A 26,394-nucleotide genomic window follows, 5' to 3' on the forward strand; every position below is an offset into this window, starting at 1 on the left:
TAAATCCTGCTCTGTGGTTATATGCTCCACGTTCTCATGGTGTCATCTTCCAGACCTGTGCTTCTGGAATGGGACTGATGCACACTGGTTTTCTTTGCTGAACTGCACCGGGTTTGGGACCGTTACAAATGAGTTTTGTCATGCATCGTGTTTATGGTCGTGGGGGAGAGGGAGGAGAAGCTACAGACGGAGGTATCACTGTGGGGCTTGCACTATATCTGTTATGCATTCATATACAGCGTCATTTCCCTGTCACTACGAGACACGTTTACTGGTAGTGGTCACTTGCATCCCCCTTGGATTGTGGCATTTTCTGTCTTGGGTTAAATGTATGTTAATCCTGTGGGTGTTGCCATTCCTTCTACTTGCAGCTTCTCGACGTCATTCCAGGTCCACTAGTGCTCTCTCCACTGCTGATTCTGTTGGGCAGTCAGGTGAACAAGCGCTAACTGCATGACTCTGCTTCTTATATGTAGTCTTGTTTTACACCATTTTAACATTTGCTGTCATGTGCATCAGCCAGCACTTGGCATGTGCTTCTCACCGCTGTGAGGCTTTTTGTTCTGTTCTGTTCAACGTGACTTTTTCTTTTGAATTTCTTTTATTGAATGTTTTTTAATTTTGTGTATTATAGGAACGTTGTGAGCAGTGTTTAAACAAAGGGTGATCATCCAGGGCTTTCTCAATTCTCCTGTAAATTGGATCAGTTGTATAGCATGGGCTAAATCCCGAATGATTCAGAGTCCTTGCAATTTATGTTTATATTTCCTCTTAAGCAGTGTAGCAGTTCCCAGTGTTTAAGACCGGATCCCAGTGGGTCTTAACCCATTTATTATGAAATTTTTCAGACTCCAGTCTCTGTTAATGGAAGTGCTTTGCAGGATCCTGTCCAAAATTCACAAAAGCAGCAAGAATTAAGCACCTGACGAGCTTTCAAAATGAACTTTGGAGTATAATACACGATCCATTCTCCACATAATACTGAATACCTTATCCAAAGAGCATGGAAGCTGTGGGGAAAAATGCTTCCATTAATTTCATGGGGCACTGCATCTGGAGATTAATGCATCGATATAATGAGAAAAATCTGCAGATTCCAGTTGCCTTGTTCCCCACCCCAGTGCTGGATTTGCAGTTGTGCAGTTCCTGAAGCTCCCTTGAAATCAGGGTATTTCACTAGAAGTCTTAAAAGTAAATTGAGGGCTGCTAGTTTGGGGTCAATGGGAACTTAATTGTGGGGACAAAGATGATGTAGAAGATGAATGAGGGCTTCAGTGTTTGCTCGGATGCTAAAATTGCATAAGGAATTAGTGACAGTAAAAGTTATTTAATTAACCCCCCTCAGGTAGGGAGTGAAAAATGTTCTGTTTCTCTTAAGTGCAGTTAAATTGTGTCAGTTAACTAAAACTTTCAAAAACATTTCTCTTATCAGGTAATTGCAGAAATGATGCAAGCAGATTTGACTCTTGCATTTTTCAAAGCAGCAATTAGAATGTGAATTAGAAAGTGCCAAATTCAGGGGGGAAAAAAGAAGTTTGTGATTTTTCACCAAGTAACAAGTGTAATTAATCTATCTAGGGAGACAAGCAAATGTGGTCAGAGCTCACAATGCCCAGCTTATATCTTGACGTTAAGATTGGGCTTGCCTATACTGGTTATTCCTGGAGTCAAATGTGTCCCCATCCCTACGTTAGAGATATGCTGAGGTCCCTCCTAAGATCTAATTCCTGCATTCAGGTGTGGCAGCAGTGTGGGAGAACCCCAGGGTGACTTTGGGTGTTATGAATTCAGACATCACTGAAAGATGTATTTAAAAAAAAATCCTGATAGCTATGGGGTCAGATAAAAGTCAGCATGCCATATTATACTTACTCAATTTGATTAAACAGCTTCATTTTATTTTGTGCTGGGTATTTAAACTGATCTACAATTGAATTACTTTGTCATTCTGTTCTTCATTTAAAAACCGAAACAACAAAAAAACAAACTATCTTCCCTTTTCTAATGTAATGCTAAATTAACGTGAAAATGAGTAACAATGGTATTATATGATGCTATGTTACTTCAAAGCTATAAAGCCAAATTCTGATCTCAGGACGGCTTGAGTAATGTCATCTAGTTGGGTTTAAACATAAAACTGAGTCCAGAACTTTGCAGCTCTCGTACTATACCAGGTGTAATTTGCACATAGGAAAATACTTGTCTTCTCTACATCGTTATAGTATTCATCTCTGTAGCACTGACTTCAGCTTCAATCTGACTGAATGCATTGCCATGTTCTCTGTGCTTCCATTAAGAGTATACAGATCTTTCCACATTAGGGATGAAGTGCTGTTTCAACTAAATATTGGAAACAATCTTCAACCCAAGTGCATTAAAAAAGGGGATAGTAGTAACACACACAACTTTTATTTCTTTGTGAAATGTCATGATTTGATTACTTTTTTGGCAGTAGTTTTAAGATGTTTGTTTTTGTTTTTGTTTTTTTTTCCCTCTTGTAATGTGTTTTGTAGAAAATGTGCTTTTGTTGTAAATCAGAAATGTCTTGTCTGGTTGCATAGCTGGGAAACAGTAAGTTTTGCTAATGTTTCTGAAATACATGCTAATCTACATTTTTTTTTTCTCAGTAAAATATTTTAGGTTTATCAAATCTTTCTTATTTTCCCCTCAGTAGCTTAATCCTTGCTCTGACATACTCAGGTACAGCTTTAAAGTTAGGATGGGAGACTGGCAAGCTTCAGTCTCAGATTTAACTGATGCAGGTCAGTATGAGCTGATTTCCCTAAGAGATCTCAGTGCAGTAGGCTTCTAAAGAGCCTTATCTTATCACAAAGCTTCATGCTTTGTGGTAAGTTTTTTGAAAATAAATACAGTGAGCTTCTGAATATAATGTTCATTCTTGTGGAAACCCACAATTAGTTACATATCTTAAGAAACAGTCGTTTTCCTTCATAAAATTAAATATAGATGAACTAAAAAAGACCTAAGAGACTTGATCCCTCTCTCTGTCTGCTTGATGACTGCATTCAGTGTGGGTCAGCTGAAGGTCTTGATTTGTTCACCTCTGAAATTGCTGGCAAAACTCTTATTGGCAGGTGACAGGGGTTAGGTGTGTCCCAGAAGGAGTGAGCAAAGACAGCCCCTGGTAGAAGCAAAAACTCTGCTGAAAACCATCTCTTTCTGGTTAGAGACGAGACAGGAATCCAGAAATAGTGCATCTCATCTCCTGTAATTTGCAAGGGCCACGCGGACAGAGCCTGCCCTATGATCCTTGAGTCGCTGATTCTGCCATGTCCCTGCTAGTGATGGCTTTCTGAATTTGGCTTTTGCTCAAAGATACTCATTTCAGTAACATTTCTCTCAGACTCTGGGCAAATGATGAGTAAGCTAATTAATACTGGGAATGTAAATGGCACTTTGGACCCAATCCTGTTGCTTTGGATGCCATTGAGAGCTTTGCCATCAAATTCAAGGGGAGAAAGATGGTATTGTTTGATTAGGAAAAAAAAAATAAATCAGTTTTGGTTTCTCAAAACTTCAAAATTGTGTTTCAGTCCAATGTACATTTAAGCTGCTTCACCAGAACAGTAATAAAACAAAAATTGGAGTCACTTCACAAACAAATAATAAGCCTTTTATTTTTATTCTGGGGGACATAGGGTGATATTCTACTGGTTAATCAAGCCTTACAACATAAAATAGGCTAATCTGCTGCTGCTAATCTCACGTCTTTGCCTGAGAAAAAGCTGCAGGATGGATGAGTGCTCTGGTATTAACATGTCCTGACACCGGGCACGATTCTGTTTCTCTGAAGTTAATGAGAAGTCTTCTGCTCATTTCTCAGAAGAGACAGACTGGGACCTGCATGTCTGCCTCCGACATTAAAATAAAACTGAAACAACTTCTGTTAAAAGGAAACACAAAATAGATACCCTTCTTCCCAGCTTAAAAAAAATAAAAAAGAAAAAAAAGAAAAAGAAAAAAAAAGACATGCCCCGAGGACCTGGAATTGTCTCTGGGACCCACCAAACAATAGTTTATTTCTTACTGTCATGGCAGACTCCGTAGAGTTGTGGATAAAAGAGTCTTTAATGAAAAAGCACTGAGAGTTCCCAGAGCCTTTGGGGAGTGCTGCTCAGACACCTGATTAGGATTCCAAGTGAATGTGAATTCATTTAACAGTCCCTTTCAATGTTGTCTTTTGTGCAGACCGGTTTGGACTCGGACAGCCAGGCAGGATGCCTGCTTCTGTGAATGCCATGCGAGTCCTGAGCACAAGCACAGATCTGGAGGCTGCTGTGGCTGATGCACTGGTAAGAGGAAAAATACAAAATGCTTCCGACACCGGAAAGTGGCTTAAAGTTACCTGTACGTACGTTCTCCTCTTTCTAAGTAGCTTTGTTCTGAATGTGCCAGTGTCTGATGCTGTAGAGTTAGTTACCTTGTGTTGTGTCGTGTTTGGGTATATTGGCAGCAGCATTCGTTTCCTCGTTCCACCTCAGTTCTCCGCAGTTAACAAACAGACTGACGAGGCTCAATGCTGGAGCTGCGGGATGGGTTGAGTCAGCTGTTTGGCTTTAACTTTGCTGTCGGAAGATGTATGCAGCAACATAGGAGTGCTCAGTGCCTGTGGTGAAGGGATTTGCATTAATTTCATTAACTGCATGAGGATTTTGTCTGGAAAACGCAGTGTTCTCTTCTAGTGTCGATTCTGGATTTGGTTTCAAGAAGAGTTGAGAGCTCTGCCACTTCCTGCTCTGTTACTTGCACCTGGCTCATAGCTTGGCTTGTCTGTAACTGGTACCATCTCATGCAGTTAAACTGAAGTGTGTTTGTGTAGTGTGCTCCCAGTGGTTCTAAACATTTGGTGATTTATTACCATTTTTTAACTTTTATTGTCCTGTATAATCTTATTGTAGTATAAAATCTCTTGGGCAGAACCCAGAAAATGTATTCTGCTCTTCCGAAGATGGGTGTTATCACAAGCCTTTGCATTTGTCTCGGGGGGAAAGAAAGTGTATAGAGGCAGATGCAATTATTCTACAGGATTGTCTGGGTACCAGTGTACCTTGGGTCTTCCTCAGCTCTAGACCTGAGCTGAGGGAAGGATTTCCTGGTGTATCCAAGGCAGATACCTCAGATCTTCCCTCAAGAAAAAAAAATATTGCCCCATAGTTTGTGAAAGATGCTCTTCTTTCTCCATTTCCTAGTTTACTTTCTCTGATGATGGCTAACATCATTTGCCTTTTTGTATTTGATTGTCAACCAGCTCACGTCGCTTCCTTTTGTAGAGTATTATTAGAGTACTCAGAGAAGTGTCATTAAAAATAAATAAATCTCTCTCCATAAGAATAAAACAGTGCTTGTGAATCATGCAGAGTTAGGACAGCATATCATAGATGGTTCTGTTACTTCTAGGGGGTTAAATTTTTAGCTGAGCATTTTCATTACCAAATTCAGCGGCTTGTGTGCCAGTTTCTGCTCTCAGCACCTCAAATTTGCCACTGTAGTTTTTCACAGCATAATTAAAGGTGATGATTTGCCTGTGTAAATGAAATGAGACCTTATCCCAGAATGTGAACTGCTGGTGAATACTGGTTTCTTGTGGGAGAAGAGGATCACGGTGGTGTTCCAATTCACTGCTGGTCACCAAGATCTCTCGGTGTGACTTAATCTGCAGCCATGCTTATGGAGTTGTCTTTTAAATATTGTACTCTTTTAAACTAGGTAACGTTATGCTGTAATGTTAAAATCTTATTTAAAGAGTTAAACATTTAGAAGGGAAAGCCTTGAGTCTAGCTGGAGAGTAAGTAGTTCTGTTACCTTGGCTGATCAGTCTGAATTGGTGTGATCTCAGGGGATGCGATACGATCTTATTTACCCCTTCTTTCCCACCGCCCCAATTTGTTCTTCCTTAGTTGTCTTCTCTCAACAGACAATTTACAGAGCTGGTTTTGGGCTCCTTTTGAGAGAGTAGTGTGGTGCCAGCTTTTACCCAGGAGCCATGTTCTCAGACAAGTATTATTTTTCCTCCAGTAGGAAGTGAAAAGAACTTCTCCAGAGATGGCCTTGGCCAAATACTCAAGTTTAAACAAAGCACACAGCGGGTCATTCTATGCCCTCTGCTCCGTGCATTACAGTTCTCATTGGATCTACTGCTTCTGTTCAAGAGCTGGACTTGGCCTAAAAGCACACTGTCTATACTGTGAATCAGTGCTCGGATCTGTCAGAAAAGCTCAAAGGGTGATGGAAATTTCGGCATTAAGGCCTTTAAGTCACTGGTGCCAGCCAGGTTGTCTTTAAAAGAGCTAAGCTTCAAAAAAAGCGCAGTGTAAGAACTGTGGGATGAAAGAGAATCTGGTTAAGTGAAGTTGATTAAATGTGCTGTATTGTAGATAGTGGTTCCTTGACATCAGAATTTCTTTAAGATTCTAAAATCTAAAGCTAGCGATAACGTGTAGGGAAATAAATCACTCCCCAAAACTGGTCTCTTTCAGGAGCAATGTTTCTGAAAAGCAGGCAGAGAGGTGCTGCGTTTAGATCTGCCATCTGAAATTTATTAACAGATAATTTCACTTCCAAGCTCTCTAATAGAAACTGTAGGATATATGTGTTAGTGCAGCAGATAGGAAATAATGCCAGGCGTTATTATACCCACTTTTATTTTGCGTAAACTGTGTTTTTTTTAATTTGCTAAGACACATTTGCTATACATTTTTGTTGCAAAAACAAAAACCCTACATAAGCTTCTGACATAATTCTCTATGCTTTTTCCCACCCTTCAATATTTTCCTGCCTCTACAGCTGTTAGGAGACTCCAGGAGCAAGGTACTAGTGCTTTCTTGACTTTTTATTTCTACTTTCAAACTTTCCCCAGCCTGTTGCTAACACCCATGATACTGCACTTGAGTTAATTTCTACGCTTCATTCCTGCAGTCCTAGTGGAAGCAAAACTCTGCTGGCTTCACAAGTCTGAGAACTGCAGGACTGGACACTGGAAGGAATTCTGTAGCAAACACTGTAGAATATAGGCAATCTTCTCTGATACATGGTTGTATCAATCCTGTTCTGTCAATGTTCACTTAAGAGTTTACTTTGTAGTATACAATTTGTTTTGCTATCAAAATTACTGTAACATCCATTCTGTAAGTACTGAGGTTGTTCAAGATGTTACCTAAGGGAATTAGGTCCCCTTATGCCATGCTATGGAAATGAGTGGGATTTGATTACTCAACTCCCTTAGGAACCTCTGTTTAAAAAACAAACAAACAAACAAAAAAACAATCTTGCCCAAACTAACAGAGAATTGTGATGGCCTGTATCCCAGTGCATTTCTAGAGTCACTTCACTATCAATATCAAAGTGACTGTGCATGCCAGCACAGATTCCTTCAGCTTTTTCTTCCTTATCTTTTTTCTTGAAATAGAGATTGTATGGTCACAACCTGTAACAATGAAACTGACCTTTATTTACAATAAAACAATGTGTTTCATTACTTGTAGCTAATTCCTCTGGGCATAAGTATCTAGTTCTTGTGCTGGGGAATGCAGTCCTTGCTCCCCCATTCATTTTAATATTCTCACTGAAATCACTGGGATCTGTCTTGCTCTACTGAGAGAGGTAAGCAGGCAGTGCTCGGTGACATCTATCTATATACATGTATGCCACTATAACAATAGCATTAATCTTCCTTTGTTAGTAGTTATAGATAGAACACTTTTCATTGGGAATTGATGTAATTATATATAATTTACTTACACTGAGTTTCCCCTCTTCCAGAAAAAGCCTGTGAGAAGAAGATATGAACCCTATGGGATGTACTCAGATGACGACGCTAACAGTGATGCATCAAGTGCTTGCTCCGAGCGCTCCTATGGTTCCAGGAACGGGGGCATTCCGCACTACCTGCGGCAGACTGAAGATGTGGCTGAGGTCCTGAACCACTGTGCCAGCTCCAACTGGTCTGAAAGGAAGGAGGGGCTCATAGGTCTTCAGAACTTACTGAAAAGCCAGCGGACGCTGAGGTGACCTTCGTAGCTTTGTATTGTCTGTCATTCAAGGGAGATGGCTATAGCCAGAAGTCAGTATATGTACTTGCCTCATGTAGACATAGCACCTTTAACAGCTGTGAAAGCTGTCTCCACAGTGTGGGAGTTAATTACTTTCAGAAAGAATTTAGCTGTCATCACTACTGTTTGTGTGAAATTTGTAGTAGTAATGTAGATGGGACTCGGGCATATGGTTTTCTGTGCTCTGCCTTCTGCCTCCTGTTTGTTGCAGCACAGTGAGATTTCCCACAATGATGGCAATGTAAATTTACTCCAAGGGTGGTACTATTTTTACATTAGACCATTTGAATCTTCAGTAAATTTTCTTTCCCAGCAGCTTAGTTGGTGAAGCAAACACTTCATTATTCTAAAAACCATTCAGGGTGTGTGTATTTCAAAGATGAGATCAAATGATGTTCTCAGTGTGTTGGGTGTTCTTTGGCTCTTTATGAGGGCTGAGTTAGGCATAATTATTTGTGACTCTTTGTGAGCACATCAGGTTTAATTATTTGTAACTCTTGAAAAATCTTATATCAGAAGCTTGAGTCTCCTGTAAATGGTGTAATTTACAATGTAGAGGGAAGTTTCTTAAGGCAATGAAGTAGGTGTACCAACTCTGAAACTGTAGTAGGAGAGAGACATTTTGACCTTGTAGAAAGCCAAATAAACCCTTCAAACACCTTTGGCATGTCACCCATTAAAACAGATCTTAGAATTATGCAGTAGTCATAGGGAAACTTCACACAGCTATGTCATGCTAGCTATAGACACCAAATCACATTAACTAACTGGCTTTCATGCTACAGACTTTTTACTCTTAAGTTTATGGTGAAAGAATTTGGAAACAAGTTGCTTCTTTTGCTCCCTTGAAGATAGCATTCACAAATAGCTCTGACATTTTAATTTTTGTTATGAATATTATAAACTTAATATAAGTTTTTTTATATAAAACTTAAATTATGACAAAGTTTATAAGTGATTGTCGAATAGCTTACTGCCTACCTTCTTAGATTTGTGCAATTGTTTCAATTTTAAAAGGTCTTCACAGTAGCTGAAAATATTTTACAGCCTTTGTTAACAGGCTGAATAAAAATGCACTGAGAGCTAGTCTAGAAAGGTTATTCTCCTGCCATCATAAATACATTCTAGCACTTCCCATGATGTGATGCGGTCCGTAAGTGGGAAGCACTTCAGGTTTTTAATATAGTAGTTAGAATTCTTAGGTCAGGCATGCCTTTTGATGTGGTCTGTTTATGAGTATTTTAAAAAATACTTCCTACATGAATGCTGTCTTTTTTCTTTTTCCTTTGTTTTTAACAAGCTGTCTGAAAAAACTGTGGCACCTCATATACTTGCATGAAAAAGTTGGGTGAGATTCTTTTTTTGCCACAGAAGTGCAAGAGAATAACCAAGGTTTTGTATGTGCTGGGTGATAATTCCAAGGCAGGAAATACTGAGAAGATTGGGCGATGGACTGTTTATCCACATTAGTAATTCTTAGCAGAAATGCCAATAGAACCGAACTGTTGTTTTCATTTCTGCTGGTTGCAGTGTTTGAACTGTGCTGCTGTCACTAGTCCCTTAAGCTAGCAAGTTTTCTTGGCATCAATCCTGAATAGTTTATAAACCTTTCCCAGAAACTACACCCTGCAGAGTTGTTTTTTTTTGAAAATTTGATACTGTTTTTAGTTCTTTATATTTCCTTTCAGTTTGCTTTTGTTCTGCTTACACCTTGGCTCAGGGTTGTTTTGGTGTCTGTACTAATGATCAGATTGCTTCATCGTGTTCTCACGGCATCATGGAGAACATCACCAAGGTCATTAGTCCAAGTGGCAAGTCTGTCTGTCTGTAATTAAACCTGATATCTTCTGTTGTGGTATAACAAATTTAACATAAAGCAGTGATGTGGCTAGGTTTTCTTTAGTACTCGGATCTGAAGGATCCTGTGTTAGCAGTGATTTATATATCCAGAAAGATGAGCTTGCAAAGCACACACCTATCCTCATTGCTTCATATGGCTTCGTGTGGCCTAGTTCTCTGAGGGTTCCCCAGCCAGGCCTTCCAAACAACACAAGGCCAACAAGTCCCTTAAGGAAATGTTCTTCCACTGCTTGTTTTAGCTTAGCGCTTGCTTTGTCACCTCAGCAAGATTTTGGAAGACAGATGCTTACACATGCGGTCTTCATATAACCCTTGTCCCCAAAGAAATTTCATTAAAGTAATAAATAGTTCATTCTGAGAGCAGCAGTCTGCATGAAGACAGCATGGCAGGGCAGTTGTTTAGAGGCAGTGCAGTCTCATCCTGAATGAAGCTGGCAGCTTGCTTTGGCATTGTTACATGGACTTTTTCTTTACATCAAGCTCTTGGGCAGACCATTGTCTTTGTGCCATTTTTAAATTTGATTAGACTTTCACACACAAATCTATTTGAAAAATACATTGCTATGCTATAAAATATTATAATAGTTTACAGTAACAACTTCTTACTATAAACAAGCTAACATGAAACAGTTATAAACTATTCACATTCTGGCTATATATATCTGAAAATATATAGGTGAAATGTAAATTAACATCTTTCTGGATGGAAGGTATATATAATCACAATCTAAGCAGCTCTCCTCTGAGCAATCAGTATGCATTTCAGTAGTTACTCTGGTTTCACAGTAGTTGCAAAAAATACCTAATCACATCCATAGTACGCAGGAAATGTTACCTTATTGCTCTGTTTTCATTTGGACAGTAAACAAGAAAAATTTTGGCATTCTTTGGCAGTTTGCATTGCAGCAAGAGTAGGACTTGTGTTTTTCAATACATTGCTAATAAGAGCTGTGGCACCAGTTTTGCATTTGACTCAAGCGTGGTATCTTACAAATAGACCACTCTTTACTAATTGTATAAAAAGAGTATTACTGAGCACCTAATCTCCTACTAATAGTAAAGTAAGTTTAATGATCTTCTGATTTAGTAGGTTGCCTACTTGATAGATTGTCTTCAATTTCTATATATTTGTCTGCTCTCAGTCTCTGGAGTCAGTTCTGCTGTTAATACAATGCAATTCTAGACTGATTTCATTGAAGCTACTGAGAATTACCAAAATATATATGATTAGTATATACCCAAATAGCATGGAAGTTCTGGTTTCACTTGAAAAAATGAAATACCTGACAGAAAAGAAGCCTGACAAACCTATTCCTAAGCTGCAAAAGCACGGTTTTTCTGTGCATTAGCAACCTTGATATGCATGTATGCAGAAAGAAAATGTCTCCCAAGTACTCCCTTTTCAAGTTCTCTTCTGCAATACAGACTATAGAAGAAAATGGAAGCAACAGAAAATAAAGTGCTTGGCTTCAAGAGTTTAAAACATGTTTATTGCATTTCTTGTCATAACCCTGGTGATCACAGCAGGTGGAATGCCAGTTAAGGCTTCACCTAGATAGAGGGTTTTTAGAAGTGTGACTTAAGTAATGTTTAAACAAACAGAATCAGATCTTTCAGCTGTTACTATTTATACCTATTTTTGGTAACTAGAGCTTTATCATTAATATTATTGTCTTATTATGTATTTTAGCCGAGTCGAGTTAAAAAGGCTATGTGAAATATTTACTCGCATGTTTGCTGACCCTCACAGCAAGGTAAGATCACAAAGGCTGGTTCATTCTCTTGACTTAGCATGTGTCTATGTTTTACGTCGTTCCAAGATGAATATTCTTTATTTCTACCCCTGCCATCTGCTGGGGAAAACTGGCATTTATAAATTTGAGTTTTTTTTCTGTTTTACTCTGAAGGCAAGTGTCTCGATCTGTCTCCTCTTGCTAAGAACATCTTACTCCGTGCTCCCCAAAAAAACTTAATGCCTTTTGGGTGTCACTCCTTAAGTGAGAAGTTCAGTTTTATCTGTACATCTCTAGGGATTTTCTTGGTGGTACGCAATAGAGTGAGGTCTAAAAGGTAATAAACCATAGTTAAGCATCTTGTCCCCTGGGGTTTGTATATACCTGCGAGCAGTATGGATTCTCAACAAGATGCTGTTTTGGATTTGTTTTATTTATTTTAAAACAACAGCAATATGCACACTTTTCCTTCTTTCTAACATTGTCCTTTGAAGTTGAAGGCTTTGCCCGGAATTTACAGGCATTTTTTAGAAAGAAGCAGGTTAGGGAATGGAGAAGGTGGGCCCATAGCCTTGTTCAGACCCATAGTTATTTGTTTGCAAAATACTTCTCATTTATAGATAAGGTGGTGGTTTATTACACATTTGACCAACATATGTGCTATGTGACAGCGGTGATCTCTCATCTTCACTGCCTTTATAGAATTACTGCAGCAAATACATTAGTTTTAAGTGTAAATATCAGCCACTAAATTTCTTCAATATAACTGAAGTCAGAGTTTAGTCCTTTGCTATAAATTCAGGGTTCATTTCTGCCCACTATGCTTTCTGAGCTCTGTATTTGGGGTGACATATGCGGAACGGGTGTCTTGGAAGTCAGAATAAACTGGGAAGTGGGAAAGGACTTGGTAAAGAATGGAGAAGGGTATACAATTGTACAAAGCCCCCAGGTTCTCCTGACTTGTTGACTTTAAAGGCATTACTTTTCATGAGAGGAAAGTAGATCTGATCCAAGGTATATAATGTTTTAAATAACTCTGAGAAGGTATTTTATATTAAGAAAATGCGAACTCTCGATGAATGCATCTTTTATGTTGACAAATTGCATCTGAACAATCGTGTTTGATCACTGCGTGCTAACGAGTGGTTTGTTTTGTTGCATGGCCTGCTTTGCCGTGGAATTCACAACAGAGAGTAAGTGTATTCTACCCTCTTTCTTCATTTGTTTCATGTGGTATTTTAATACAGCACATTCTAGATGTGTATTGTCTCTTTTTTCAGAAAAATGTAGTCACTAAAATCATTCATTCATGAAACTGTCTATAACAATCATTCTGCAACTTGTATTTTAAATCCCTCTCCTTTAATTATTTTCTATTTGAAGCACAGCCTTCCTTTTTGTGACAGTTGTTTTGTTCATAGGTCTTCAGCATGTTTCTGGAAACCCTGGTTGATTTCATCATCATTCATAAAGATGACTTGCAGGATTGGCTTTTTGTTCTCCTGACACAGTTGCTAAAGAAAATGGGAGCAGATTTGCTGGGGTCTGTGCAGGCAAAAGTGCAAAAAGCTCTGGATGTTACCAGGTAGAGTACTCAGATGGCAAACACTGTGTAGCTTTTTACAGGGTGATAGAAGGGCATCTGATGAACATTTTAGAAAGCCATAGAGCCGTATATTTTGAGGCCTCACTCCTAAGGAACACCAGTATAAATGAGAATGAAATTATGTCACAATATTTAAAGCATTGAATTAAAAAGGCCTTTGGTTTTAATAGATAACTGTAAAGCATAACACTTAAAGTGTGCAACTGATTGCATTTGTTAGTCTGTGGGTGGTTTTTTTTGGATATGTGTTTGGATATCAGTTTTCTTTTTGATTGAAAATAATTGTTTGCGGTGTTCACAGTATGAACAGTGCTTTAACACAAAGTACAGAGCATCTTGCGTGTGTTCAAACAATAATGTTAACGCCAGGATAAGACCTTGAAAGCTACTGCTTTTTGCACACCAGTTAGTTCTGTAGTCTATGCCCTCTTCTAAGGATGTCCAGCACAGGATGTAGTTACAATTAAGTTCAGCTTGTCCAGGAAAAGAGATAATAAATGAATAAGTAGTAGTAGGAAGAGAGTGTACTAGTAGGAATAGATAGTTATCCAGGAGGAAACAGGATAGAGAAGAAAAAAGGAAGAAGAGAGAAATCAAAAACAGGTAGGAGCTCTGAGGGAAAGCGAAACCAGTCTGCTGCTAGAGATAAGGGAAGAAAGCACAGCCTGAAATGAAGAGGGGATGGGCAGGTGTGCCAAAAACAGGATTAAGTGTACAGAAGTCAGTTTGAGTAACAGCATATAAAGGTATTGATTTAGCAGTGTTTTGTCAGTATTAAAAGAGTAATCAGGTGACACTTAAACTTGAGTTTCTCTGAATAGTTGATGGTAAACTTAAGAAGAAAAGCATGATAGGTGCTGAACTCTGTTATGTAAGTTTTTATGTATTGAGTTAATTTAGCCCTGGAAGCATGTGTAGCATTACATTTTTGCCTTTGTTTTCTTTGGACAGGGATTCTTTTCCATTTGATCAACAATTTAACATTTTGATGAGGTTTATTGTGGATCAGACCCAAACACCAAACCTCAAGGTCAGTATCAGGCCTTTTTGCTGAAGCATAAATGTGGTTATTTTAGTTTGTCATAGCAGGTATAATTAAAGTGGAAGAAAGCTGTTCCTGCAGGACTGCAGGGACCAGGCTCAGTCTGGACAGCTAGAGAGCTGAGATCCTAAGCACACCTAAACAAGTGTTTGTTGCACAGAACATGCATAATGCATGTAGGGTTTGGGGAAGAAACAGAGCTTTTTGTTACTGAATCTTCTTAACTGGATATTGTTGTGCAGATTGTTTTTCAGGAGGTTGCTGTTCCAAGGCTATAGGTACACTGTAAACTCTGGAAAAGATACTTAATTGTTTCAGAGACAGGAATATACAGGATGTCAAATTACTAGTGCTCTTTCTCCCATGTCCCAAAGTTTAAGTCTTTTGAGGCTCCAGCCTCATGAGAAGCACCTGGAACAGTAACCATGGGCATGAGGCACATTGCAGAACTTTAAAATATTCAATACGAGTGGAAACAGCATGGTGATTTGCTTACACAAATGCACAAAAGGACATATTTCAAGCCAGTTCTGCCATTTCAGACTCACTACACAAAACTTTTCCTGGGTATAAAGTTGCTTTTGGTTTTGAAATGTGACATGGAGACATGGCACAGGGATTTCTTTTCCCAAGTAAGACATAAGTCTTGTCAATCTGCAGCAATGTGTGTTTATTATAGGATAATCCTATTTTTGTCAGCTCATGGGATTAACAAATACATCTTCACTTCTCAGGTGAAAGTTGCTATCCTGAAGTATATCGAGTCCTTGGCAAGACAGATGGATCCAACAGACTTTGTGAACTCCAGTGAGACAAGACTTGCTGTATCTAGAATTATAACTTGGACAACAGAACCAAAGAGCTCAGATGTGAGAAAGGTAAGTCAGAATGCTGAAGTATTGGCAGTAGTTATTCCTTCTAAAAAGAGAAAGAGATTTAAAAAAAAAAAAAAAAAGTCATAAAGGTAATTAAAAATGTAGTGGTTTGAGTTGTACATACATGTACCTTGCCTTCCAAACTGAATTGCCTATTCAGTAAAGACACATTTCTGAAGCATCTCTTCATAAATATTTTTTTCTAGTTAGGTACTCAGCTGTCTTAACTATTACCACACAACGGGGTCACAGTTTAAAAATATGCTTTTTATTGAACAGTCTGGAAATATCTATAGATTTTTGTTTATTTAAGTGCTTTGTAGACTGAAATGAAACCTAGCACAACTTCTGCATTGCAATATTGTTAAAAGAAACTAAACAAATCAGTAAGCTGCCAAGGGTTCTCAACTCTTTTCTTTTAAAAACTGTTTATCTCAACCTGGAAAAAATTGGCACATTTAGGTCAGTCCTAGATAATGCAGTTAACGTGTTCTTTTTTTTTTTCCTTGCTGTAGATGCGAGTGCCAGGTAAGCTAAAATGGAGCACATAGTGATACTTATCTCTCCCAAGAGAAAAATGAGACTTTGTTTGATGTCCCTGGCATCTGTAGCAACTTAAAATTACCTCCAATTCCCCCCAGCTAATAATAAATAAATAAATCAGAAAAAGTCATATCAGAATATACAGATTGTGTGAAAATGTTATGCTCTACATACACTTAGAATTGAATTAATACTAGAATAGCATATAAGTATTTTATGAGTTTAGAAATAAAATTATTTTGATTGTTTGATTCTGATGAATTGATGATTAGGTATCAAAGGCACCACACCTGATTATTCAATATATGTGAATATATATGAATTGAATATATAGGATATTCAATATTCATTATCTTATAGCTGGCAGGACTTCAAAGAAGCTTTTTGTGTGCACACTTTTTGCTTTCTGGCATAGATTTGGTTACATCTAGAGAAAAATGTCTCATCTATTTTTTAAGAAGACTTTCTCCAGGGCTTTTTTGCACTAGCATGACTGCAATTTGTTTTTACAAGGTAGTCTCAGTCCTTAAAGGGTGACTTAACTCATAGAGTTAAATCTGGAATGTGCATTTTTCTTTTGATATTTTCATATACAAAGTCAGAAAGAATTAAGTAACAAAAGAGCAGTTTCTTCCCTTTTACAGTTCAAGTAAACCCCTACCAGTTTACTCTGCTAGTGGCAGGCAAGAGGGAGTTGTAAATTAATTTAACTAGAATAATACATTGAAAAGCAAATAGCAGAACTTCCGCATGTTTCTCGGCAGAGGAAATATTCCACCATTAGAGGTCATCATTGCTGCATGCAAAGCTGAGTGAACGGTATCTCTGCAGCAGCTGAAAATTTGGCTGTTAGCTGTGAAGTTATGGTGTGGGAAGTGTGTGTTCACAGTGCAGTGTCTGTCTGTCTGTCTCAAAGACTTGCAGAACTATGGTAAAAACTTCCAGCCAGCTCCACCTGAGCAGTACCTGGGGAAGTGCTTTGGGGGCTGATAAGAGATTACTGAATCCAAATTCTCTTTATTAAGTCTGCATGTGACTTGGATTTGCCTCTGATGTCTGTAGCTTTCAAATTATTGTGCAGTCAGGCTAATGTAGGATACTAAAAATGAATGTCCAGGTGATCTCTATTTCATCATACAGTTGCTGTACTATGATTTTATTAAGAGCATAGTACAAACTAAAGGCTTTAGAAGAAACACTGCTACAAAGGATTTATAAGCAATCCTTGTCCATAATCTCTGTCAGGACTATAGTTAACAGACTAATAAATTCATTATGCAGTAACGAACAGGATTATAAGGGCTAACCCAGACAGGTGAAATGTTCTGAAGAACACAATTAAAATTGTCCTTTTTGGAGGCTACAACCTGGAAAAAAAAGTACTGCTTTTTATATCAAGAAGATTTATTGTCGTGGAAGGGATTTCTGCAGATAACCTTCAAGGTCTGAGGTTTTCTAAGTGCAGAGCAGGCCATGCGATTAAAAACATTGTCATAGCCTAAACATGGGTAGAAGGAGAACCAACTAAAACTACAAGGTTTCAGGTACTACAGGAGGCCTGTAACAACTATAAAATATCTTTTCAATAGAATCCGGATTTGAGATAATTCGTGCAATTGACTCAGCTCCTATAAAGACAGGAGCCAACTTTATTTTGGGTACTGAGCAGTCTTGGCTGTCATAGTCTAGTCCTTGTATACCACTGCAGCTGATGATAGAACAGCAATGCCCCGGTGCTCAGCTGCTTGTGAAGGCAGCAGCTCTTCCTACAGGAAACTTAGTCACACAGGCACTGTGGTTCTTACCTAGATTGAAATTACTGAATGCTATCTTAATGCAAGTAGCATTTGGATGTGTGGTGGCCATACTACCCTGTCTGGATTTTGCCTTAGTAGAGAAGGTAAAATAAGCTTGCTCGTGCTGGTAGCAAAATATATAAAAGATTGCTGTCAGTTAATATGTAAAGTGTGTGGCTATTGTGTGCACGTGGCAATTTGTCATGCAGGTTTTATCCGATGGTAGCAATCAATGAATCTGTTCAAGAAATGGGTTATATTATCAGCCAATTGTATGATTATCCTTCTACTAGTGATATCAGTGTCCATTACTGTTTTGTATGTGATGGTCACAGAGATCCCAGCCCTCCGTAGCGTTAGGATGCTGGAGAAAAATAGAACAAAAAGTGGCATCTAGTCCAAAGACCTTTTTCAAACTGAACAATACATCTTATTAATAAACTTTGCATATTCCTATGATGACTGCTTAAGCACACTTAGTGGGCATGATTTACCTGTCTGATGTCTGATTGGACGATGGGTTATGTTTTATAGCTAGTGGAAATCAGAAAGAAACTTAGTCAAAGGAAATGCTGTTGTGCATGAAGTGCTTTATGTTCTCATTAAATAATATCTATCTAGCTCAACATAAACTCTGTTACCCAAAAAAAAAAAAAAAATACTGTGAACATAGAGTACTGATTCCCTCTCAGGGTAGAAACCGTTTAAGCTGTTGAAAATAGCAATGAATTATGTACGGTCAAAATTATTGTCAAGCTTTAAAGTTGTAAATGAGGTGATCTGCAGTGTGTCAGAGGTAAATATTTGTCTTGTTTTAAATATTGTTAATACTTCTGGGTGTTTACCATGCGTTTAAGTTAAGGTTCACTTCCTGCAAACAGTAGTAGAAGAAAGGTGAAAGACATTTGTCCTTTATGCTGAACAAAAGCTATTAGGTAGAAACAGATTGTGCTGCATTGCACAGCAAACTAAGATGGGGTTCAAATGTTGCCCTCGGATGCAGTGAGAGCACCTGTTGGTGATTTGTACACATGCAGCTGAATCCTGTTTTTTCCCTGAGCAGAACATGTCATCGGGCAGGGCATAGATCTATGTGACACTAAATACTAGTGTCTAAACGCGTCTGAATTTTTTTTCCTCTCTATTGACAGGGTGTAAATTATGTTGAATTTTTGTTTAAAAATATATCATAATATATAATATATAATACACACACACACACATATATATATATGATTTCGTGAAATCATTCTACAAAAGCCAGTTAATTACCACACAGAAAAATAGCACAAAATGGTAACCCAGTTAATGACTGGTCTGAGGACATGGTCATGGTCAGTGACTGCACTGTGCTATCACTAATACTGCTAGCAAAGTTAATTTGCAATCCTTATAAATGTAAAATTCTTACTGAATTTGGATTACAGGATTGGGTTCTGTGTGAGAAAATACTTCGATTTTGGAAAGGAGACATCAATTTAGGAGTGGAAATCAGAATGAGGGCTTCTAATTTGACTCAGGCCAAAGCCTAAGGAAGCCTCGTGTCCAGGGCTCGGGTGAATGGAAGTTTTTATTAAACACAAGCACTCAGTGTCGCAGAGGGGTGGGGTGTCTGTGAGGACGTGCAGGATCTTGGTGTTTGGACTTGGCACAGGTTGAAGGGGTTCAAGGCCTCCCAAGGTGAAGGGCCAGTGCCACTGCCCACTGTCCTGCCAATCAGCTTGCCCTTAATAAATGACAAGATCACTTTTGCATGATTGTGAATTGGGCTTCAAATCTCAGGGAAGAAGAAATTGTCCTTTGTGCCAGGTATCCTGCCTCGTTTCTCTGTTGATGAAACATTCATATGGTAGTTTTATTTTACAAGGCTGATTTTATTTTTACACATTATGGGCAGCCTCGTGTCATGTGCACATCGTGTTCTGCCTTCCACTTACGTAACTGGGGAAACTTTTTTTTCCCCCAACCGTCACCCTTATAACTGGGTTTGGCTGAGCTGCCCTTGAGTACAGACGGTGCATGGGACTAGGTAAGAAACTAGACATGTAATAGTGAATCAAAAAGCTCAGTAGAGTGCTTATATTACTTGTATTTTCATGAAGATCAAGTCCCCCTCAGACCAAGGGGTAGTAGGGCGGTCCTTGGATTGTCACTTAGCTTGCAGGTGAAGTCTGGAGATGTGCAAAGAAAATGTGTTTGGGACCAATTTTTTTTAATAACTGATTAGTCAAGAATCTGAGTTAGTCTAGAAGATGAGGAAGATTTCAAAGAAAGCTGCAGCAACAAATTCTTCATATGCTCAAACAACCAACAGATATTTCTTCAACTAGTAGTCCCAGATGTTGTTTCTCAAGAAATATTGAATATTGTCACTTTGAAAAGGAAACAATACCTAAAACCTGAAGAAACTTTGGGCAAAATAACGCTTCAGTGTCTATAACAGGACTAGCAACCAACAGAAAAGCAAACACTACTAAGGAAATGAAATTGGACTCCTTTGCAGCTTGATGTCACGAAACCTCTAAAATCTCTGCTGGAGCTCGAATTTTCTATTTAGTGTCAGGCTGAGTCGAGCAATTCTGTGACAGAAATTTCACTGCAAAAGCACGCCCAAAGACTCCTGGTGAGCTGACATGGCATCATTCATCCTTAAGCGTTGGGCAATGAATACTGCTGACCATGGCCTGTTACAGTAGCAGTGACGGAGAGGGCATTTACACAAATGCTTTTGAATGGCAAATCGTTTTAATATTCCCCAGTAGGCAGGGCCTCGCCTCTCTGGCTTGGAGGGCTCTCCAGCATTTTTGCAATATGCCTACAACTTGCGTGTCTCATTGACTCCGTTAGGGATCGAGTTACCAGAGAACCAGGCCTCAGGGTTTGATCTCAGGCTTACGGACTGTGTCCGTACTTCTGAGACGAGCCTTTTAGTCAAAGGAGATGACTAAAGAAGTCAGACAAGATCTAAATGCAAAGAGCAACTCCTTTCAGGCATTTTAACTTAGTTGGTGTTAGGGGAAAAATAGCGTAATGTATCAAAACTGACACTTGGTGGACTTCAGTGTTTACTTGATTTAATGCTGTTAGAACAAAAAGGATCTTGGTGTCCTAACCCTGTTTCCAAAACAGTAGCCTTCATTTTCTGTTTGTTTTGAATTTGATGCTAGAGAGCTATGAGAGCCCAAATATTTTTACTGTACGCAGTGTAAGGTAAATTGCTTTTCCCAGCATTAGTTGCAAGAAAATCATGGCATGCTTGTTGGAAACATGGTCTCAGGGCTAGATTTCCTTAAAGTGAATCTCTTGGATTTGTACAGCCTTATAGGATCCTCTGATGCTTAGCTTTTAATAGAAGTAGTTACCTTTTTTCAGTTTGCTTCAAACTGTAAGTGCCTGATGTTGTAAAAAATTGCTTCACAGAATGTGAATATTCATGCTTATGCTATGTGTATGGACAAAATATTTTTGTGTACGTGCCATCTATAGAAAAATATATGTGCACCTATATGGGTATAAGTGACAGGTCTATTTTGAAAATCAAGATTTGAAACTCCTTGCAGTTTAAAGGACATGTTTTTGTTACAGTCTTCAGAAACTTTTCTTCCTCCTTAGCTTACGTGTGGGAATCACCCTCTCAATTCAGACCTACATCATGCCAGGCGTACCATAGGAGCTCCTTCAACCCATTTCTACTTCACATGCCATTTCATAACAAGCAGTTATTCACAGTGTAGCCTTCATCAGCTTGACTTCTGGGATAATATCTGGCTCTCCTGAAGTAATTTGAACATTTTTACAAGTCTTTGCTGTGACCAGGTGACAGAAGAACAACATGCATAGGGAGTCTTAATCCATCCTACAGCTGTAATGAGAATGTGGTGATTCAGTGCTGCATAGGTCTAGTTGGCACTTGTTTGAGATGCCTTTGACACATGTAATGCAACCATCTGGGACTTGTAAAAACCTTTCATGATATATTGTGTGCTGTATAAAACAGTGTGGATTTAATCTGTATATTAATTCTATATGTAAATCTGTTTAAAAGCAATTTCTTCCTTTTCAGGATATGGATGTAAACAGCATATTCTAATACAAATCTCTTGGGAATTTGTATATTTAAAAACTGGAAATCAAGCTAATGTGCTTGAGTTATGTACGAACTGATGACAATGATGTTTCATATTACCATATCAGTAATGTGGATGGCTATTCTCATCTGATTATAGACCCAAAAAGGGAACAAAGAGGCGGTCTTGTTTGGCAGCCATTTTTTTTAGCTTAGTGCCCAATCACAGTTAATTGTCTGCTGGAAAGTACACCTCAATAATGCTTGTTTAAAGCCCCTAAACACTCAGTGGAAGTGAATTAACTCACTTAACATCAGCTGCGCTCATCAGAAGATCGAAGCATTGCCATATGCCAATGTGTGCTAATACAAGCTGCCTAATGTGTCTCTGTTGCCTCCTGATCTTTGTGGATCTATATTTGATCTGCAGATTAGTGTAAGTCCAAGGGACATGAGTGTCTCTCTGTTCCAGTATGCCTTACATTACCAAAACCACATTTACCCTAGGCTGAATGGTGAAATGAATAAAGCATACAGAGGATATTTTTTCAAAAGTGAGTAGACGCGCACCTTCTTCAGACTAATCACATTACAGAAGGTGTCTGTAGACAATGTTGGTCTATTAGGCTGACATCCAGGCTGGAGTCATGAGTTTGCAAGTTCTCGACTGTATCTTGCTCTGAACTCTGAGACCCATCTGCAAGGATAGACACGGGCAGATGCAGGCTCCTGTTCCTGGGATGCCCTGGTGCCATCTCAGAGCAGCATGCCACCGAGGCTCTGCACCTCAGCAGGGCTTCTCAAGCAGTTATGGAGATCATCAGGAAGCTGCCAAAGCTCCTCGTAGGAGCTCTAAGGGATGGATGATCAGTAAACATGAGAATTGTGGCTGAATATAACTTTCAGTCACTGCTGCCCTCTGCTGAAAGGAATGCTCCTGTAGTTAAATCAAGTATTAATGCTTTTTGTTTCTTGAGGTTAAGCAAGCAACTGATTAAAACTCTTCTGCAAAAAGATAGCATGTGTACTGTTTAGATGATTTAGTTGAAATGCCTTCTTTAAATAATATCAACTTTCCTGTTTGTCAAACCTAGACCATGCATAGTTGGGTAGGTGAGGATTTGCCAGCTAGGACAACTGCGGCTTCCTCAGGGCCTGGTGAAGGAAACTTGGAAGAGAAATGTAAACAGGTAGACTAAAAGCTATGTGTACTAATCACACTAATCTAGTTTGCAGTCTCAATGGTCTAGCTGTGTAAAGAGACCTTGACTAGGAGCTTGAAGAAAGTGTGTCTGTGTGTCAAGTAATTTTTGGCTTTATGCTTTTCTGTTAATTTTTGGTTTTGTGTCTTAACAGTTCGGGGTCCTCCCCTTTTATGGGGCTGATAATGTAGTGAGCCCATCGCTGATACAGGTTTGAGTAACTTGAAAACTGTTTTCAAATAGTTCAGGCAAGTAGCTGCTCATTCTGCTTGGTTGTTATCGGACCAGCTGCAGCAGCAACCATAAGGTGCTTGTATTAAGCTTAGGCCACTGACAGCATTCCCCCTTAACATTTTTCCAGTTAGCCTGATCACTCTGCATGATGAGCCCAAGCTGCTTCAAAAAGTCTTTAATATATTTCAACTAATTTGCAGAGGTTACTGGATTCTAATAAAATAATTAAAAAAAAAGGCAAAACAACAACGGCAACAAAACCTTCCAAGTTGCAAAAGCACTTGTGTCCCTTCAGCAGCTGGCAGTCAGACAGCATGACTTTTGCGTTGGCATAAATATGAAACTTTGGGAGCTGCTGCCAGCTTGTGGAACCTGATCTCTTGCTGCATTGTTATAAGGAAAATAATGAAGTTGCATAAGCAATCCTTTGCAAATGATTCAACAACCTGACATGGAGCCAGACCCCCTCACTAGCACAGGCAGGCTATTTACTGGGGTTTCTCTAGCTCGAGCCAGCAGAGAGCTGCCTCGTTAAGATTAGATAATCTATAGGGTCTACATTATTTCTCGCTGAAAGGAGATGGATTAGTGTTCCATGGTAATGGTATGGGAATGCAAGGGCAAAGGGAAATTCAGGTATTGCTCTCTTCAAATCATATGTCATCAAGCATGAGTGTTGCATGGAGAATGTTTGTACGTTATGTACAGAAGTAGATTTTTGTTACTGGTGTGTTTTAATCTACTCCTTCAGTAATCCAGTGAAACAAGGACTGAGATTTTCAGAAATGACCACTGATTATGAAAATGTTCTCTAATCGGTCACAGGCTGAGAATTCACAGATTTGAAAGCTCAAAGGACTATTTGAAGGGGAAAAAAAGCCCTTCAACTAGATAATGTATACTAAATAAGGACTATTTAAAAACAACACAGCCAAGATTAACCCGCATAGCTCTGCCCTTGCTTTTGAGAGCTTTACTGGAGCACCACTCACAGGCTGTAGTAGCCCTTGGCTTTATTTCAAATAGTATAGACCATAGGTCTGCTTGCTTTGAGGCTGCATGAGAGTATGCACGTTGTGAGCCACTGTGCAGCCCCCCATTCAAAGCCCAATGACCTACTTGCAGGCAGTAACAAAGCTACTGGAGAGCACAGTGTACACAAAATACTGGCAGCCTGGCAGACAGGGCTAAAAACAAGCTGTGGTCTGTGCAAAGAGGGAGGGTGGGCACAGTTCTGTTTTCATTACAGCCAAGACAAAGAAGTGAAACAAAACTGAGCTGATTGATGGGAGCTGAAAGTTTTCAGCGATTCCTGTAGTGCAGCATTGGTGCTGTCGGTGTCTGTGTGTCAGGGCTAACCTGTACCAGTTAGGTAACCCTCTGCTTCAACGTGAAGCCACAGGAACAGAGTCTCTGGAGGAGCTTTGGTGAAATTCTTGTTCAGAGGTCTGTGAGATGCTTTTTGGACCCCTCTGGCACACCACAAGAAAGATACCTCCAGAATACCGCGTTATAGAGAGCACATGCTCTTGTGCTTTTTTTTGCTGTTTTTACACAGGAGTTTTCCAAGTTTGATCTTATTTTTAACCCATTGATGACACGTGTGGAGCAAAGGTATCTTAAATCTTTTCCTGCCTTGCTGTGCCGTGGGCAGCACCTGACTGCTAGAATATCTCCAGGTATTCTAGTCTTTGAGCAATTTTTAAACCTGGGAACCTTCTTGATCAATTTTCCTTTTTTTTTTTTCTTTTTTTTCTTTTTTATCCTCATGTACGTGAGATTTGCTTGTTCTGACACAAGATCCGCATGTCCATTTCCTAACAGTTCAGGATGTGCATGGCGTTCACAAATGTGACTGTATGTTGGCATGACTTGTCACTCTGCATTCAGTTCAACATGCTGATCTTGAGATCTTGTTCACAGTAATATTTTTATTACAGAAAATAGTGTGTTGGTGAAACCTTTAAAGTTCTTTGATCACGACTGACAGAAATACACCTGCCTGTTGGATACCATGCAAGCTTCCTGACAGAGCTGCCCAAAACTCAGGCCAGATGATGGTAGAGTCTGGGATTAAGAAAACCACAGGGAAAAATTATCTCCCTGCTTCTCGTCTGTAGATCTTAGTGCGAAGTGAATAATGACGTGCTGTGTTTCTGTTCAAGTCAGTGGGAGTTCTGGCAGGAGGCAGCGTGATCTGTCTGAAAAGAAGAGTCTGAAGACCTGTTTGTTGCAGTCCGTGGAAGCCAGTCGAGTGTTGTGTGCCTCAGTTTCTTTGTTGGCTATTTGGAAAGGATGTTACTTGTTAAACTTTGAGATCTACAGATGGAAAATGTTTTTCTACACAAAGCTGTGTTGCTGCAAATTGACCAGATGAGCAGAAGGACCAGCGTAGCTTGAACTGCAATTTGTATACTGAAACAATGAGGTGCTTTGATGCTCCTCCACTATGAAAGGGTTTCTGTGTACCCAAGTTCATCATCTGCTAACAGATTCCACTTCACAGGGAACTGCAGATACACTTAATTATCACAACTTTACAAACACGTTATTTACTAAAAGTTTCTTCTCCTTTGAGCTGATGAGAATAATGAATGTACAGTTATCCCCACAATAGTGAATTATATTTTTGCTCTCTTTAAAGTTATTTTTCATTTTTAGGAAATGTTGGAAAGTTCCCAAAGGGTAAGACACAAGTGTCTGCTCTTCCTAAGCCTGTTTGTGTGCTGTTCCAAAATAAAAGCACAAGTAGCCTCACTTCTTAGCCTGTTAGCTTTGTATCCAGATACATGTTCTGGATGTTGGTGTGTCAATGGCTAGACCACAGCTGGAGAAGGTGGCACTGCAGATGTCCTCCACCACTGCTTTATTTTTACTGTCCTTATAATCACTTTTTTATATTGTATCTTCATATATTCTCAAGGCAGGGGCAGAAGGAAGCAGTATTGGTGCAATCCATGTGGGTTATATGTTGCTGGGGAAATCTAGTTAGGAACACGTGGTATTAATTACTCTTGTAGATCTGTATTTGGTGATTTATTCTGCTTTCATTCCCATTTTATCCCATTGTCTTAGTTCAGGACGTGCAGAGCTTTATGTTTACTTATGGAGTTAGTGGAGATCCTGTTCTGCCAGCAGCTCTTCAGACAGATACAGCAAAACCCTTTACAGTGGAAGTAATGGTGAAATTGCCAGTTGTTTTGGTGGTTTGCTGGTTACACTCCCTAAATTTAGAGAGTCTGGTGGGGTTTTAGGGATGTCTAGGGATGAGGGAAAGGTTTTTCTCCCCCTCCTGGTAGATCTTCCACTTGAGCCAGACTTCTGTTGCTGAAACAGCCTCAATGGTGAAGCAAGGGAAGGTGGGAAAA

General features: G+C 39.2%; 1 protein-coding gene across 7 annotated transcripts in view; it reads left to right on the forward strand.

Annotated features, from left to right (window-relative positions):
• CLASP1 (cytoplasmic linker associated protein 1) overlaps nucleotides 1-26,394 on the forward strand; it is a 147,994-nt gene that overhangs the window by 88,935 nt on the left and 32,665 nt on the right. For 5 of the 7 annotated variants that reach the window (XM_082763322.1, XM_082763318.1, XM_082763316.1 and 2 more), the window contains 7 exons: nucleotides 4,210-4,313; nucleotides 6,805-6,828; nucleotides 7,780-8,024; nucleotides 11,620-11,683; nucleotides 13,084-13,247; nucleotides 14,220-14,298; nucleotides 15,045-15,188. In XM_082763322.1, coding sequence (XP_082619448.1) covers nucleotides 4,210-4,313; nucleotides 6,805-6,828; nucleotides 7,780-8,024; nucleotides 11,620-11,683; nucleotides 13,084-13,247; nucleotides 14,220-14,298; nucleotides 15,045-15,188 — 824 coding nt within the window. The remainder of the gene's footprint in view (nucleotides 1-4,209; nucleotides 4,314-6,804; nucleotides 6,829-7,779; nucleotides 8,025-11,619; nucleotides 11,684-13,083; nucleotides 13,248-14,219; nucleotides 14,299-15,044; nucleotides 15,189-26,394) is intronic. The other 2 variants (XM_082763319.1, XM_082763320.1) reach the window with 1 other exon arrangement.

The sequence above is a fragment of the Aythya marila genome, assembly GCF_965140915.1.
Source record: "Aythya marila genome assembly, chromosome: 6".
NCBI classification, from domain to species: Eukaryota; Metazoa; Chordata; class Aves; order Anseriformes; family Anatidae; genus Aythya; species Aythya marila.